The sequence below is a fragment of the Aegilops tauschii genome, chromosome 7 (assembly GCF_002575655.3).
Source record: "Aegilops tauschii subsp. strangulata cultivar AL8/78 chromosome 7, Aet v6.0, whole genome shotgun sequence".
In the NCBI taxonomy this organism is placed as follows: domain Eukaryota; kingdom Viridiplantae; phylum Streptophyta; class Magnoliopsida; order Poales; family Poaceae; genus Aegilops; species Aegilops tauschii.
Genome location: NC_053041.3, coordinates 613,810,068 through 613,828,915, shown reverse-complemented (window position 1 = coordinate 613,828,915; position 18,848 = coordinate 613,810,068). Strand labels below are relative to the sequence as shown.

General features: G+C 44.3%; 1 protein-coding gene across 1 annotated transcript; it reads right to left on the bottom strand.

The window, feature by feature from the left end:
- Positions 1-5: 5 nt before the first annotated feature.
- LOC109747650 (uncharacterized) lies at positions 6-5,434 on the bottom strand. Its single transcript, XM_020306682.4, has 3 exons — positions 4,972-5,434; positions 3,578-3,693; positions 6-3,174 (listed from the first exon to the last, which is right to left on the bottom strand). Exon 3 carries the CDS (start codon positions 3,087-3,089, stop codon positions 327-329), a length of 2,763 nt encoding a protein of 920 aa, XP_020162271.1. The 5' UTR covers positions 3,090-3,174; positions 3,578-3,693; positions 4,972-5,434; the 3' UTR covers positions 6-326.
- Between the last annotated feature and the right edge of the window lie 13,414 nt (positions 5,435-18,848).

The window sequence follows — 18,848 nt, the reverse complement described above, 5'->3', positions numbered from 1 at the left end:
AGAACTAAAGAAAAAACACAGCATAAAAGAGTTTATTTCATCCATTAATTATAACTTTCAAGATAACAATGATGTACACAATTCAGCTTTGGCTATATTAGGTTAACAAAAAGAAGTTGTGCTCACGGGAACTAAATCTACATGTTGTACCAAAGCAATGATATCCAGAAGCCTGCGTGTCTGAAAACCACTCATAGCTGAAACATATTCAGTTTCACGCATCTTCCATTTTCCATGTGCGAAACTTCTTCCAGATTGTGCAAGGCCCCAGGCAGATCGAACATTGAATTAACCGAAGAAATACAACTGCAACTAACATTGGACACTCAGTGCCGGGGGTAGATATCCCAACCTGAGTCAGGTTCTTTCCGCTTCGATACCAACCCAGTACCAGAGCTGCCACCTTGTGATGTACTTCTCATACGTTCATCAAGAAAGACGGTATGACCTTGGAATGGCACAGGCCAATAGCCGCCAGCTTCCCTTCGTGCACCTTCAGATGAGAGAGCATAGTTGAAATCCATGCTTGCATTCATGTAGCCAAATTCACTAGGCACAGGTTGAATTGTTCTGCTGGTGAAAGATGGATGAGAAATGCCAACACCTAGGCCCGGCAATGGAGGCACCACTGCTGCACCCCTAGCATCAACCATGTAAGGAGCACCTCCAGGTGCATAGAGAGGAGGAGGCAAAGACATGGCAGCTGGTTGAGAAGGATAGCCGAAAACACTGAAATCAGGAGGCGTGTGTGCATATGACTGCGTTGACCTCACAGGGAGACTAGATTCCATACTTGGCCCCAGAAAGTTATACTGGTTTGGGCTGCGGTGCTCCTTCTGTCCAAGTGTGACTCTCTTGCCCATAATCATGACTTCAGAATGGTCTGATGTATTGTTCGTGGAAGTCTTGACATAGGACTCCCCCTTGCCTCGGGAAGAGGCATCAAAGAAGGATACATTGTCATTCAAGTCAAAGTTCTTTGCAGTAGGTTGCCTTGAAGATGAAGAGGAAGAGGGCTGGCTCCATCTGCCATGACATTGTTCATGACTCCAGAATGATGGTACAGCAGGTGAGGTGGTAGCAGCTTCCTCCTCTTCACATGGGTTATTAAGGTCAAGTTCAAGCCCCGTACTAGCACCATCAGCTCCAGAGATATCCTTGGGAGCTATGTCAGAAGAACGAAGCCAGAAGGCTGTTGAAAGTGACTCGCCAGCAATAGTATTTTCACTTTCATCTACATTCAAGTCAAACATCACATTTCTTGTTTTCTGTGAAGAGGCTGACATTGACTTCTCTCTGTCAGGAGTACGCGGAACAGAAGCTGGCCGAAAAGCACTGGTTGCAGCAGAGCCTTTCCACCCCAGTGCACCTTCGAATTGGAGGCGAGCTGGAAATACAAGTGAGCCTCTAGAAGCAGCCACAGCTATAGGGGTTGATAAATTTACAGAATTATTAGCACTGGACTTTGGATGATAATCGGTTTCCTCATGGTACTGATTTGCATTAAGATCAAAGTCTACCATATCCACACCCTGTGTGTTCTTTCTACTGTTAATAGGACCGCTGTCATCTGTGATGCCCACACCATCCTCCTTAAGAGACGAGGAATTTCCTGAATCCACCACCGTAGTGGAGGATTTATTCTCATTTGATTCATGAACAGGGGGTTCAGTGTGCTGCCTTGCTTCCACATGAGGACTATCTACATTTTCGGAACTAATGTCAGGAGAACTGCAATAGTCTCCCCTGTAGTCAATTACTTCCCGCTCCACCTCAATTGCAACGAGACGCGCTACTTCCAGTGCATCGGTATCATCATACTCTGTCAATGGTGGTGACTTATCTCCCTCTACTGCATTCAACTTTGTCTCTGCTGCCTTTGAGGAATCACCAAAGCTCTTTGCAGATCTCGTCAACCAAAATTCACTGCCAGTGTCTTTATCATCTGTACCTGATGATGATGTAGGCCCTTCTTCTTTGCCCATGCTGTCCTCCGACGAATATTGCAAACTACCGCTTGCATTTGCAAGATGGTTCAAAGCTTCAATTGCATTATTATCAGAGCATGACTGACCTGCTGCAAAGGAATTGCCTTTTTTGATATCCAAGCTACTTGAAACATTTTGGTCCCCCAAATCAATTTTTATACTGTCAAATGAGTTCTCTGAGTTGACATTCTCAAGAGACTTGGCATCTATGGTTGAACCTATTACTTGAGTAACATGCCCAGGGTCACTCTTTAGGTTGAGAGTATCTGACAACTTGCAATTGGTGACTAAACCTACGTCATTGGAGGAAGAAGTCTCCTCGGTAACAGACGCATTCGGTAGGCCGCCCTGAGATGCAAGAGATGAAACTGAGGAGTTCACCTGCACTAAAACCTCATGTCCATCCGAGGAATTTGGGGATGCTGGCATTGGAGGCAGCTTTGTCATGTCTGTGTTACTATTGACAAGGGACAGATCCTGCAAAGGAACAACCGAGGAAGTTAACGTATCATGGTTCGATTTAGCTTCTGCAGTTGCAGCTTCATTTGCTCCGTCGTGTTTATTATTTTCCATTTCCTGGCTAGCTTCTGGGGGCTTAAGATCAGCAGCCTGGTATGCTTCTTTTGCATCTATTTGTCGGTCATTTTCCCCACAATTTGGTGCACTGCTCCATTTCTGGCAAAGTAATCTTGCCTTTTGACTGATCTCTGTATTTTCATGAGAAAGTAGCTGATGAACAGTGGGAATTAAACCACAAGGAGCTTTATGTATATCATCAACTGGTAGCTGCTCCAATGCAGTTAATATTGCATTTATCAAACCTTCAGCTGAACTGCTGACTTCCTTGCTGCAGTTTTGAGCATCCTGAAGCCACTGATTGAGATAACCAATACCATTTAGCTGAACAAAATGCTGAAGACATTTTTCATCGTTGGTAGATCCAAGTGTTTTTGCAGCTGTTGAACACTGCCTTATGAAATCAGCTGTACTAAAATCAGCAGCATCTCTCAGCTTTTGGATCCCGGAAACCAGCTCTGCTATTCTTGCCGTAGTTGAAATGCCATCCTTCATCTCAGTCAGAGTAAAGAAATCCTCAAGCATTGTGTGTCCTGCTCTTATCTTCCTGCAGTAGTGTCGGACTAAATCCTATTTAGTCAGAGATTCACCTTCAGAGTTCCTAATTTCCCTGAAATATATATAAAGCAGGGTGGTCAACAGAAGTAGCGCAGGTATCAATCATAACATAGACAATACAAAGCATGCCATGACAATTAGCAACAGCCTCCATCAATCTCTACGAATATTTAAAAGCATCCAAGACATCACTAGTATACTGGATAGTAACAAAATACTTAAATCGTCATCTGATCACCTAATCAATGGTTTACAACTATATTTAGTCTATTTTGAAAATAAACTAAACATAATCGATTCCATGCATGGTAAGAACTAAGAAGACGCTACTATTGTTTCACTCCATGCTAGCTAATCCTCCGTATTGATTTACAGGTTATGCTGATGTTAATTCTGCTCGACTGCCATGGATGTAATTAAAGAATTCACCAATATAACTTGTAAGAGCTATATACCTGCACCATTGGGGGTAGCATCAAGGCGCTTAAAATACTGCAAGCAAAATGTTGATCCTGTCTCGCAAAGACTTCCCGGCTATTTTCCAGCTCCAGAAGAGTGTGAGCTTATCGTTCTGTATGCACAATATCAGAGTGAGCAACGAGCTGTTCCTTGCGTGGTAATAATAATAAACAATATAAGACGATAAAGCTCAATTCCCAAACAGCAGCAGTAGTATCTAATAATAATAATAATGACAGATGAGAATCAGCTGCTGTTCTAAGGAAGTTGGTTGATTTTTTGTATAGGTAAAGAACATATGCTTCTCTCAGGAAAGGAGAATGAGGAGGAAACCTTCCACAATTCGAAGCACCTGCCTGCAATTTTTGGGGAAATTCAAACAGCACGCTGACTATGAAGAAGGAACTACTCCCCCGTTCACTATCAGAAGACGTTCTAACTTTCTTCTGAATAGACACATTTAAGTGTGTTTGTTCACTCATATCAGTCCGTATGTACTACCTCCGTCTGGGTTTTTTGGTCTGACTGACCGAAACACCAGTACCAAGGCAACTGCATGCACACGTTTAGGAAATAATTAAGTGCACTGATTTATGTTGCTACATGCATGTGTTTAACCGTAATTGGCTGGATACCCTTTTGGCCATAACTGGCTGGCCTCCTGCGCGCATGCAGGCATCCTTTCCCACGTGTGGATCACGGCAGCGTGGCTCGTGCCCGGCCAATGGGATAGCTGAAGGCGCCATTAATTGTGCATGGGAAATATTAACGGACGTGCTTACGTTGCTCAGCGGACCAAAAATCCTGGACGAAGGTACTAGTCCATATTGGAATATCCAAAACATCTTATATTTGCAAACGGAGGGAGTGCTAAAGTTTTTTCATCCAATCCATCCATCCATGGAGTGCACTAGCTAGTCTAGGCCATGGATAATGACCACCTAGCATGTAACAACTAAGCCATAGTGGCCAATCCCATTAAGTAGAAATTTAGCTACCATTAGAAACCATAGAACAGAAGCATAGAAGTACAATAGCTAACAATAAGACAGCTCTACATGATCTATAGCTAACCACAGAATAGAAGTACCATCGGAAGCTCTAGGAACCCAGTAACACACGGCATCAGTAGCTAAATAATATCCATGGACACAGCCATTACTTACAACCGGAAACTCTAGGAACGCCTAGAAATGGAGGCCAGAGGACCATCTCATTAATAGAACCACATCCAGCAGTAATACTACAAACAAGCTAGCGCAGGAATTGCGCAACCATTCGACGACCATGGGGCTAGTAGCCAAGGAATGGCCGCACAATCAGCCACGGCTCGTTGGCCGTGTCACCCAGAACACGACAGCGAGAAGGGGAGGAAGAACGTAGAGATTACCGAGACGGAGAGGAAGTGGGAACGACCACCGCCACCGCCGTGGGACCAGAAGGCGTCGTGGACGAGGAAGCCCGCGCCGAGTAGCCGAGGGGCGCCGGAGCCCGGAGGAGGAGCAGAAGGCGCGCGGAAGACGGGCACCGCACCGCCGCGCCGGCGAGCTAGGGTTTGCCTCGGGGGACGCGCGCGGGGGCGGGAGGCCGGGGCGGAGGCGGCGAATCGGTGGAGGGGGACGAGGGGGAGCCGGGCCGGTGAGCCGCGGCGCGGGGAGGCGCCGGAGCTGGCCGGAATCGGCCGGCGACGGCGGCGGCAGAGGGGGATCGGGACGGGAGGAGCGTGCGCCGCGTGCGGGGGGGAGAGAGCGAGAGGTGGGAAGGGGAGGGGAGAGGAGAGAGGCGTGGCCGTGTTGGGCTAAGCCAGCCCGATTAGTTGGTGTGCGCTGCGCAAAACCCACGCGTGTGTGTTTGTGTGACCAACTTGGCTCCTCCCACCACCTTGACGTGTGATCCTCCAAAAAGCCTGAATGAGTGCCGTCTTGTATCACTAGCTCCAACATATAAAAATTATGAAAAAAAACATATTTTAGTAGATTCGGCAAATTCGCCTCAACCTCAAGACCATGAGTGCATTTTAAAAATTGGGTTGTAGTCTAGCCTCCATATTTGGAGGTTGACGCGGCTTTTTTAGACGGCAATCCAAAACCAACCGTGATGGCGGGAGGGACACTTCAGCCTTGTCTTCCTCCATCGATTAATGATGATGTCGTCCGTACCACTCACTCAGACGGTTTCCATCGGTAAAGCTAGCCATCATTAATGGCAAAGCGACAGCGTAAACTATGGAGCGCACTCCAAAACTGGTTTGGAGGTTGTCGCTTTGCTGATTCTACTAGATTTGCTCTGTGTCGATATAAAGTTGTGTGTGGCCCCTCTAAGTCCTAGTTATAGTGCCACGTCCTAGCAGATGTAGGTGGAGTGGCTGATGGTCCCATCACCTGGAAGGTTGTCATGCATGCTTTCAGTAAGCTAGTTGTGGGCCCTCGTGTCGCCGATGGCGGTGGTGCGATCGTGTCTGCATGCGCTAGTAGTAGGCATGGCCGACGTGTTGAAGGGTGGCTTCTGCGTGGTACTAGCACAAGCTCCATTTGTATTGTATCATGAGTCGCAGCATCTATGTCCATGTATAGGGTGCCCTCGTGAACTTATAGGCTTCACCGAGGGGCGCCGACTCACGGGATGGCGTTTCCTTGCACCTTATTTATAGGGTGGGTGCATCCTAAATCATTCATCATTCGACTTGGGCCCCATTTTATTCCCTCGATGCTCAGTTGACCTTGTCTCGCCCTTTTATTTATGGGCGCGAGCGCGCAAAACAACCGATGCCAAAACACAACGGCAGAATGACAGTGTTGTATGTGTGTCGCATGGGATGGTTACCAGTGTACCGTCCTCGTTGCATGTCGCTATTTTTCTGTTCTCTTTTATGTTTATGTTCCCATGTGTTTTGTTGATTTGCTTTATTCCTTTTATGCTATGATGTTTGTTCGTCATTCGACATGTTACAATGTTTCGGTTATGTTGTTGTTTTTCGCAAATGGCATCATACATGGCGGCTGCGTGTCTAGTGACGTCACCTCACTTAGTCAAACCCGATCAACTAAGGCTACGTGTGGAAGAGATGTCTCTAGAGTGCATCGTTTTTTTCATGGAGTTTTCACATTGCTCATATTTGATTTTTTTATCTGACGATTACCTTTTTTGGCTTAACTAACTATTATTATTGAAAGGATTCTAGAACTAGGATTGTATAGGAAATAGTATTTTCGGTAACTTTCTTTTGAAGGCAAATACGAAGACCACACCATGGTCGTACCATGCGGTGTCACGAGTACCACTTAAAACCCAACAACATTCATGAAGGGAGTGACACACAAACGAACATAGCAACCTAGAACCAGAGAAGAATAAGAAAGAAAATCCATAGGGGAAGGCTTCATCTAGACCCACACGAATGAGAAGAAGATCTGCCACACCACCGGATATCTACACCATGAGATAGCCGCCTACATTAGAGTTGGATTTTTTTGCAGTTTCCATTTCAAACCCTATTTCAGAGGTCTGAAACTGGCTAATCATTCACTTGGTCTTGATGATTTATAATATATTAGAATGATTTCTCTTTATTTAACATCATCTCTTAATTTTTTCCCTCGTGTCCCATGTGCAAGGAGTCCGCCTCGAGCATGGGAGATGTGGGGCATTGGTATGGTGTATAACTGATAAATGCATATTTGATATATAATAGATATTTGCATGTGTGTTGCAGTGGTGACATAAATATCCTAGTAGATTAGCCCATGATTAACGTGCCCTTTTATTGTTAATGTGATTGCATAAACAGGGATTTTTTTTATAAACACTTATTGAATTACCAAAGAAAACATAACTTTATGGTGAGCCAAGAGTTGGGTAGTTGAGGGTGCTTTTACGGAAAATTGATGGGAACAACAGAGATGGTAGGGGGAATAAAATTGGAAAAGGAGGGGCGTTTGTACAAGAGGTTGGATGAAGGACGAGTGGACGATAGTACCTTTCACGTTTTTAAGTAAGACAATTTTGTTTGCTTTGAATATCAGTCGCGTGGTTGGTTACCTATTCAGCATCCAATGTGTGTTATGTAAAGGGCTTGGGCAACATGATCTAAAGTCCTACGTGGATAAACATATGTCGTTTAGAAGTCCACGACCTCCACGTGTCATTTGTTGATATCAACAAGGAGCGATGGCACCACCAGAGCACATGAAGCCGTAACACTTAAAGCGTAGTAATGGTAATCATAATGTGAGGATGAATGGGACCATGTTATGGTCTAGTGGGAGTGGATAGAATTAATTAAAGTCTACTCCATTATTAGTGGCAAAGTTTTAAGATCTTCTACCATGGTTCCCTAAAAGAAACCTACGCATGCAAATCAACAACAAAATAGAGTCTAGAAGCGAAACTTGCAAGTAAGTAAAAGAGAGGGTAAAGAGAGTGTGGGAGCGAAACATCACAAATGCGACGATGTTTTCCCGGTATTCAGATAATTGGTGCAATGATACTCCTCATGGTGAAGGTTCAGGCATAAAGTCCTAAGTCACAGAGGTCTCGGCAAGGTCACCCAAAAGTAGCCCACTAAGCCTATTGGCCACCTATCTCACCATGCCTTCATACCGCAAAGGTGAAATCAAGGTTTACCTTCCTAAAGGCTCTCAATTGACTCCTAACCGCATAGGAGACGCACAACCTCCAATAGTAAGAAGCAAAGCAAAAGTCACTTGGATGAACTCCTCAAAAGATATTCGATCAACTCTCCTAAGAACCTGTAGGATCTCCCTCTCACAAGAATCAAAGGATGGAAAACTAAGAAAGCCTGGGGATTTGACTGCGGATCTTGAGATATAGTTCATCACTCTATTTTGTATGTGCCCCTTTGGATAGTGGGGGTTGCCTTTAAACTCAATTTGGATCTTGGGTCCACTAAAATCCTATATTACAAACTATGAGCCTAAAGAAATTCAATGTGCCTCTCTCCATGCGAAGCCAGTTGGCTCTAGCCCTCTGCACCCAATGTGCTTCCTCTTGCTCCCAAAGCTGCTCGACAAAGACATGGAAAGCTCTTCCTGTGTACTTTGTCGGCTGCAAATCGATCATGGGGCCTGACATCACCTGGTCAAGTTCACGATGTGCTTTTCTCAGCCCGTTATTTGTTTTTCTAATACTTCGTGTTTGCTATGCCACTCACCAAGCTTTGCATGCATGTAGACTAACCTGCTTTTAACATCTGTTGCTGGTGCATGTGAAGGAAATATGCCCTAGAGGCAATAATAAAGTATTATATATTTCCTTATATCATGATAAATGATTATTATTCATGCTAGAATTGTATTAACCGGAAACATAATACATGTGTGAATACATAGACAAACAGAGTGTCACTAGTATGCCTCTACTTGACTAGCTCGTTAATCAAAGATGGTTATGTTTCCTAGCCATAGACATGAGTTGTCATTTGATTAACGAGATCACCTCATTAGGAGAATGACGTGATTGACTTGACCCATTCCGTTAGCTTAGCACCCGATCGTTTAGTATGTTGCTATTGCTTTCTTCATGACTTATACATGTTCCTATGACTATGAGATTATGCAACTCCCGTTTACCGGAGGAACACTATGTGTGCTACCAAACGTCACAACGTAAATGGGTGATTATAAAGGTGCTCTACAGGTGTCTCCAAAGGTACTTGTTGGGTTGGCGTATTTCGAGATTAGGATTTGTCACTCCGATTGTCGGAGAGGTATCTCTGAGCCCACTCGGTAATGCACATCACTATAAGCCTTGCAAGCATTGTGACTAATGAGTTAGTTGCGGAATGATGTATTACGGAACGAGTAAAGAGACTTGCCAGTAACGAGATTGAACTAGGTATCGAGATACCGACGATCGAATCTCGGGCAAGTAACATACCAATGACAAAGGGAACAACGTATGTTGTTATGCGGTCTGACCGATAAAGATCTTCGTAGAATATGTGGGATCCAATATGGGCATCAGGTCCCGCTATTGGTTATTGACCGGAGAGGTGTCTCGGTCATGTCTACATAGTTCTCGAACCCGAAGGGTCCGCACGCTTAACGTTACGATGACAGTTTTATTGAGTTTTGATGTACCGAAGGAGTTCGGAGTCCCGGATGAGATCGGGGACATGACGAGGAGTCTCGAAATGGCCGAGACGTAAAGATCGATATATTGGACGACTATATTCGGACTTCGGAAAGGTTCCGAGTGATTCGGGTATTTTTCGGAGTACCGGAGAGTTACGGGAATTCGTATTGGGCCTTAATGGGCCATACGGGAAAGGAGGGAAAGACCCCAAAGGGTGGCCGTACCCCTCCCCATGGGCTAGTCCGAATTGGACTAGGGAGGGGGGGTGCCCCCTTCCTTCTTTCTCCTTCCCCCTTCCCTTCTCCTACTCGCACAAGGAAAGGAGGAGTCCTACTCCCGGTGGGAGTAGGACTCCCCCCTTGGGCGCGCCATCTCCCCTTGGCCGGCCCTCTCCCCCTTGCTCCTTTATATACGGGGGCAGGGGGCACCCCAGAGACACACAATTGATCTATTGATCTCTTAGCCGTGTGCGGTGCCCCCCTCCACCATATTACACCTCGATAATACCGTTGCGGAGCTTAGGCGAAGCCCTGCGTCGGTGGAACATCATCATCGTCACCACGCCGTCGTGCTGACGAAACTCTCCCTCAACACTCGGCTGGATCGGAGTTCGAGGGACGTCATCGAGCTGAACGTGTGTAGAACTCGGAGGTGCCGTGCGTTCGGTACTTGATCGGTCGGATCGTGAAGACGTACGACTACATCAACCGCGTTGTTATAACGCTTCCGCTGTCGGTCTACGAGGGTACGTGGACAACACTCTCCCATCTCGTTGTTATGCATCACCATGATCTTGCGTGTGCGTAGGAATTTTTTTGAAATTACTACGTTCCCCAACAGTGGCATCCGAGCCTGGTTTTATGCGTTGATGCTATTCACGAGTAGAACACAAGTGAGTTGTGGGCGATATAAGTCATACTGCTTACCAGCATGTCATACTTTGGTTCAGCGGTATTGTGAGATGAAGCGGCCCGGACCGACATTACGCGTACGCTTACGCGAGACTGGTTTCACCGTTGCAAGCACTCGTTGCTTAAAGGTGACCGGCGGGTGTCTGTCTCTCTCACTTTAGTTGAACCGAGTGTGGCTATGCCCGGTCCTTGCGAAGGTTAAAACAGCACCAACTTGACAAACTATCGTTGTGGTTTTGATGCGTAGGTAAGAACGGTTCTTGCTAAGCCCGTAGCAGCCACGTAAAACATGCAACAACAAAGTAGAGGACGTCTAACTTGTTTTTGCAGGGCATGTTGTGATGTGATATGGTCAAGACATGATGTGATATAATGTGTTGTATGAGATGATCATGTTTTGTAACCGAGTTATCGGCAACTGGCAGGAGCCATATGGTTGTCGCTTTATTGTATGAGATGCAATCGCCATGTAATAGTTTTACTTTATCACTAAGCGGTAGCGATAGTCGTAAAAGCAATAAGTTGGCGAGACGACAACGATACTACGATGGAGATCAAGGTGTCGAGCCGGTGACGATGGTGATCATGACGGTGCTTCGGAGATGGAGATCACGAGCACGGTGCTTCGGAGATGGAGATCACAAGCACAAGATGATGATGGCCATATCATATCACTTATATTGATTGCATGTGATGTTTATCTTTTATGCATCTTATCTTGCTTTGATTGACGGTAGCATTATAAGATGATCTCTCACTAAAATTTCAAGATAAAAAGTGTTCTCCCTGAGTATGCACCGTTGCGAAAGTTCTTCGTGCTAAGACACCACGTGATGATCGGGTGTGATAGGCTCTACGTTCAAATACAACGGGTGCAAAACAGTTGCACACGCGGAATACTCAGGTTAAACTTGACGAGCCTAGCATATGCAGATATGGCCTCGGAACACTGAGACCGAAAGGTCGAGCGTGAATCATATAGTAGATATGATCAACATAGTGATGTTCACCGTTGAAACTACTCCATCTCACGTGATGATCGGACATGGTTTAGTTGATATGGATCACGTGATCACTTAGAGGATTAGAGGGATGTCTATCTAAGTGGGAGTTCTTAAGTAATTTGATTAATTGAACTTAAATTTATCATGAACTTAGTCCTGATAGTATTTTGCAAATTATGTTGTAGATCAATAGCTCGCGTTGTTGCTTCCCTCTGTTTATTTTGATATGTTCCTAGAGAAAAATTATGTTGAAAGATGATAGTAGCAATGATGTGGATTGGATCCATGATCTGAGGATTATCCTCATTGCTGCACAGAAGAATTATGTCCTTGATGCACCACTAGGTGACAGACCTATTGCAGGAGCAGATGCAGACGTTATGAACGTTTGGCTAGCTCAATATGATGACTACTTGATAGTTTAGTGCACCATGCTTAACGGCTTAGAATCGGGACTTCAAAGACGTTTTGAACGTCATGGACCATATGAGATGTTCCAGGAGTTGAAGTTAATATTTCAAGCAAATACCCAAGTTGAGAGATATGAAGTCTCCAACAAGTTCTATAGCTAAAAGATGGAGGAGAATCGCTCAACTAGTGAGCATGTGCTCAGATTGTCTGGGTACTACAATCGCTTGAATCAAGTGGGAGTTTATCTTCCAGATAAAATAGTGATTGACAGAATTCTCTAGTCACCATCACCAAGTTAGTAGAACTTCGTGATGAACTATAGTATGCAAGGGATGACGAAAGTAATTCCCGAGCTCTTCGTGATGCTGAAATCGACGAAGGTCGAAATCAAGAAAAACATCAAGTGTTGATGGTTGACGAGACCACTAGTTTCAAGAAAAGGGCAAAGGGAAGAAGGGGAACTTCAAAAAGAACGGCAAGCAAGTTGCTACTCAAGTGAAGAAGCCCAAGTCTGTACCTAAGCCTGAGACTAAGTGCTTCTACTGCAAAGGGACTGGTCACTGGAAGCGGAACTACCCCAAGTATTTGGTGGATAAGAAGGATGGCAAAGTGAACAAAGGTATATTGGATATACATGTTATTGATGTGTACTTTACTAGTGTTTATAGCAACCCCTCGGTATTTGATACTGGTTCAGTTGCTAAGAGTAGTAACTCGAAACGGGAGTTGCAGAATAAACAGAGACTAGTAAAAGGCGAGGTGACGATGTGTGTTGGAAATAGTTCCAAGATTGATATGATCATCATCGCACACTCCCTGTACTTTCGGGATTAGTGTTGAAACTAAATAAGTGTTATTTGGTGTTTGCGTTGAGCATGAATATGATTTGATCATGTTTTTTGCAATACGGTTATTCATTTAAGTTAGAGAACAATTGTTGTTCTGTTTACATGAATAAAAACCTTCTATGGTCATACACACCAACGAAAATGGTTTGTTGGATCTCGATCGTAGTGATACACATATTCATAATAATGAAGCCAAAAGATGCAAAGTTAATAATGATAGTGCAACTTATTTGTGGCACTGCCGTTTAGGTCATATTGGTGTAAAGCGCATGAAGAAACTCCATATTGATGGGATTTTGGAATCACTTGATTATGAATCACTTGATGCTTGCGAACCGTGCCTCATGGGCAAGATGACTAAAACGCCGTTCTCCGGAACTATGGAAAGAGCAACAGATTTGTTGAAAATCATACATACAGATGTATGTGGTCCGATGAATATTGAGGCTCGTAGCAGGTATCATTATTTTCTGACCTTCACAGATGATTTGAGCAGATATGGGTATATCTACTTAATGAAACATAAGTCTGAAACATTTGAAAAGTTCATATAATTTCAGAGTGAAGTGGAAAATCATCGTAACAAGAAAAATAAAGTTTCTACGATCTGATCGTAGAGAAGAGTATTTAAGTTACGAGTTTGGCCTTCAGTTAAAACAATGTGAAATAGTTTCACTACTCACGCCACCTGGAACACCACGGTGTAATGGTGTGTCCGAATGTCATAATCGTGCTTTATTAGATATGGTGCGATATATGATGTATCTTACCGATCTACCACTATCGTTTTGGGGTTATGCATTAGAGACAACTGCATTCACGTTAAATAGGGCACCATCAAAATCCGTTGAGACGACGCCTTATGAACTGAGGTTTAGCAAGAAACCAAAGTTGTCGTTTCTTAAAAAATTTGGGGTTGCGATGCTTATGTGAAAAAGTTTCATCCTGATAAGCTCAAACCCAAATCGGAGAAATGTGTCTTCATAGGATATCCAAAGGAGACAGTTGGGTACACCTTCTATCACAGATCCGAAGGCAAGACATTCGTTGCTAAAAATGGATCCTTTCTAGAGAAGGAGTTTCTCTCGAAAGAAGTGAGTGGGAGGAAAGTAGAACTTGATGAGGTAACTGTACCTGCTCCCTTATTGGAAAGAAGTTCATCACAGAAATCTGTTCCTGTGAATCCTACACCAATTAGTGAGGAAGTTAATGATGATGATCATGTAACTTCAGATCAAGTTACTACCAAACCTCGTAGGTAAACCAGAGTTAGATCCGCACCAGAGTGGTACGGTAATCCTGTTCTGGAGGTTATGTTACTAGACCATGACGAACCTACGAACTATGAAGAAGCGATGGTGAGCCCAGATTCCGCAAAATGGCTTGAGGCCATGAAATCTGAGATGAGATCCATGTATGAGAACAAAGTATGGACTTTGATTGACTTGCCCAATGATCGGCGAGCCATTGAGATTAAATGGATCTTCAAGAGGAAGACGGACGCTGATAGTAGTGTCACTATCTACAAAGCTAGAATTGTCGCAAAAAGGTTTTCGACAAGTTCAAGATGTTGACTACGACGAGAGTTTCTCACTCGTATCTATGCTTAAGTCTGTCTGAATCATGTTAGCAATTGCCGCATTTTATGAAATCTGGCAAATGGATAAACAAAACTACATTCCTTAATGGATTTATTAAAGAAGAGTTGTATATGATGCAACCAGGAGATTTTGTCAATCCTAAAAGTGCTAACAAAATATGCAAGCTCCAGCGATCCATCTATGGACTGGTGCAAGCATCTCGGAGTTGGAATATACACTTTGATAAGTTGATCAAAGGATATAGAAGTTATACAGACTTGCGGTGAAGCCTGTATTTACAAGAAAGTGAGTGGGAGCACTACAACATTTCTGATAAGTATATGTGAATGACATATTGTTGATCGAAAATAATGTAGAATTATTCTGCAAAGCATAAAGGAGTGTTTGAAAGGAGTTTTTTCAAAGAAAGACCTCAGAGAAGCTGCTTACATATTGAGCATCAAGATCTATAGAGATAGATCAAGACGCTTGATAAGTTTTTTCAATGAGTACATACCTTAACAAGAATTTGAAGTAGTTCAAAATAGAACAGTCAAAGAAAGAGTTCTTGCCTGTGTTACAAGGTGTGAAATTGAGTAAGACTCAAAGCCCGACCACGGCAGAAGATAGAAAGAGAATGAAAGTCATTCCCTATGCCTTGGCCATAGGTTCTATAAAGTATGCCATGCTGTGTACCAGATCTATTGTATACCCTACACTGATGTTGGCAAGGGAGTACAATAGTGATCTAGGAGTAGATCACTGGACAGCGGTCAAAATTATCCTTAGTGGAATAAGGATATGTTTCTCGATTATGGAAGTGACAAAAGGTTCGTCGTAAAGGGTTACGTCGATGCAAGTTTTGACACTAAAACTAGATGACTCTAAGTCTCGGTCTAGATACATATTGAAAGTGGGAGCAATTAGCTAGAGTAGCTCCGTGCAGAGTATTGTAGACATAGAAATTTGCAAAATACTTACGGATCTGAATGTGACAGACCCGTTGACTAAAATTATCTCACAATCAAAACATGATCACACCTTAGTACTCTTTGGGTGTTAATCACATAGCGATGTGAACTAGATTATTGACTCTAGTAAAACCCTTTGAGTGTTGGTCACATAGAGATGTGAACTATGGGTGTTAATCACATGGTGATGTGAATTATTGATGTTAAATCACATGGCGATGTGAACTAGATTATTGACTCTAGTGCAAGTGGGAGACTGAAGGAAATATGCCCTAGAGGCAATAATAAAGTATTATATATTTCCTTATATCATGATAAATGATTATTATTCATGCTAGAATTGTATTAACCGGGAACATAATACATGTGTGAATACATAGACAAACAGAGTGTCACTAGTATGCCTCTACTTGACTAGCTCGTTAATCAAAGATGGTTATGTTTCCTAGCCATAGACATGAGTTGTCATTTGATTAACGAGATCACCTCATTAGGAGAATGACGTGATTGACTTGACCCATTCCGTTAGCTTAGCACCCGATCGTTTAGTATGTTGCTATTGCTTTCTTCATGACTTATACATGTTCCTATGACTATGAGATTATGCAACTCCCGTTTACCGGAGGAACACTATGTGTGCTACCAAACGTCACAACGTAAATGGGTGATTATAAAGGTGCTCTACAGGTGTCTCCAAAGGTACTTGTTGGGTTGGCGTATTTCGAGATTAGGATTTGTCACTCCGATTGTCGGAGAGGTATCTCTGGGCCCACTCGGTAATGGACATCACTATAAGCCTTGCAAGCATTGTGACTAATGAGTTAGTTGCGGAATGATGTATTACGGAACGAGTAAAGAGACTTGCCGGTAACGAGATTGAACTAGGTATCGAGATACCGACGATCGAATCTCGGGCAAGTAACATACCAATGACAAAGGGAACAACGTATGTTGTTATGCGGTCTGACCGATAAAGATCTTCGTAGAATATGTGGGAGCCAATATGGGCATCCAGGTCCCGCTATTGGTTATTGACCGGAGAGGTGTCTCGGTCATGTCTACATAGTTCTCGAACCCGAAGGGTCCGCACGCTTAACGTTACGATGACAGTTTTATTGAGTTTTGATGTACCGAAGGAGTTCGGAGTCCCGGATGAGATCGGGGACATGACGAGGAGTCTCAAAATGGCCGAGACGTAAAGATTGATATATTGGACGACTATATTCGGACTTCGGAAAGGTTCCGAGTGATTCGGGTATTTTTCGGAGTACCGGAGAGTTACGGGAATTCGTATTGGGCCTTAATGGGCCATACGGGAAAGGAGGGAAAGACCCCAAAGGGTGGCCGTACCCCTCCCCATGGGCTAGTCCGAATTGGACTAGGGAGGAGGGGCGCCCCGTTCCTTCTTTCTCCTTCCCCCTTCCCTTCTCCTACTCGCACAAGGAAAGGAGGAGTCCTACTCCCGGTGGGAGTAGGACTCCCCCCTTGGGCGCGCCATCTCCCCTTGGCCGGCCCTCTCCCCCTTGCTCCTTTATATACGGGGGCAGGGGGGCACCCCAGAGACACAACAATTGATCTATTGATCTCTTAGCCGTGTGCGGTGCCCCCCTCCACCATATTACACCTCGATAATACCGTTGCGGAGCTTAGGCGAAGCCCTGCGTCGGTGGAACATCATCATCGTCACCACGCCGTCGTGCTGACGAAACTCTCCCTCAACACTCGGCTGGATCGGAGTTCGAGGGACGTCATCGAGCTGAACGTGTGTAGAACTCGGAGGTGCCGTGCGTTCGGTACTTGATCGGTCGGATCGTGAAGACGTACGACTACATCAACCGCGTTGTTATAACGCTTCCGCTGTCGGTCTACGAGGGTACGTGGACAACACTCTCCCATCTCGTTGCTATGCATCACCATGATCTTGCGTGTGCGTAGAATTTTTTTTGAAATTACTACGTTCCCCAACAGCATGTGCCAACACATCTTGCCATATATCACATACCACATCGTTGAAGTTCTTCTCAACATGCCAGCTCGCCTCAAACCATTTCATCCGTTGGGTATTTTGATTAATCTGGCTAGCTTGATCGGTACTCAGCTGAAGGAAATATGCCCTATAGGCAATAATAAAGTTATTATTTATTTCCTTACTTCATGATAAATGTTTATTATTCATGCTAGAATTGTATTAACCGGAAACTTAGTACATGTGTGAATACATAGACAAAACATAAGTGTCCCTAGTATGCCTCTACTTAACTAGCTCGTTTATCAAAGATGGTTATGTTTCCTAACCATAGACATGTGTTGTCATTTGATGAACATGATCACATCATTAGGAGAATGATGTGATGGACAAGACCCATTCGTTAGCTTAGTATTATGATCGTTACAGTTTTATTGCTATTGCTTTCTTCATGACTTATACATGTTCCTATGACTATGAGATTATGCAACTCCCGAATAGCGGAGGAACGCTTAATTAGTGTGCTATCAAACGTCACAACGTAACTGGGTGATTATAAAGATGATCTACAAGTGTCTCTGATGGTGTTTGTTGGGTTGTCATAGATCGAGATTAGGATTTGTCACTCAGTGTTTCGGAGAGGTATCTCTGGGCCCTCTCGGTAATGCACATCACTATAAGCCTTGCAAGCAATGTGACTAATGAGTTAGTCATGGGATGATGCATTACGGAATGAGTAAAGAGACTTGCCAGTAACGATATTGAACTAGGTATGATGATACCAACGGTCGAATCTCGGGCAAGTAACATACCGATGACAAAGGGAACAATGTATGTTGTTATGCGGTTTGACCGATAAAGATCTTCGTAGAATATGTAGGAGCCAATACGAGCATCCAGGTTCCGCTATTGGTTATTGACCGGAGATGAGTCTCGGTCATGTCTACATAGTTCTCGAACCCGTAGGGTCCGCACGCTTAACGTTCGATGACGATTGGTATTATGAGTTTATGTGATTTGATGTACTGCAGGTTGTTCGGAGTCTCGGATGAGATCACAGACATGACGAGGAGTCTCGAAATGGTCGAGACATAAAGAATGATACATTGGACGATGTTATTCGGACACCGGATGAGTTCCGGGGGTCACCGGATAAATATCGGAGTGGCGAAAGAGTTATCGGAACCACCGGAGAAGTAATGGGCCTTATTGGGCCTAGGGGAGAGAGAGAGGGGCAGCCAAGGGCTGGCCGCGCGCCCCCCATGGGCATAGTCCGAATTGGACTAGGGGGAGGTGTGGCGCCCCCTCCTTCCTTCTCTTTCCCCTCTCCTTCCTTCTTCTCCTAGTTGGACTAAGAAAGGGGGGGTCCAACTCCTACTTGGAGTAGGATTGCCCCCCCTTGGGCGCGCCCTATGAGGGCTGGCCGGCCTCCCCCTTGCTCCTTTATATACGGGGGCAGGGGGCACCCCATAGACACACAAGT

Bases quoted from the DNA above. Each gene is read 5' to 3' on its own strand.
- LOC109747650 (XM_020306682.4), bottom strand. From the start codon at position 3,089: ATGCTTGAGGATTTCTTTACTCTGACTGAGATGAAGGATGGCATTTCA.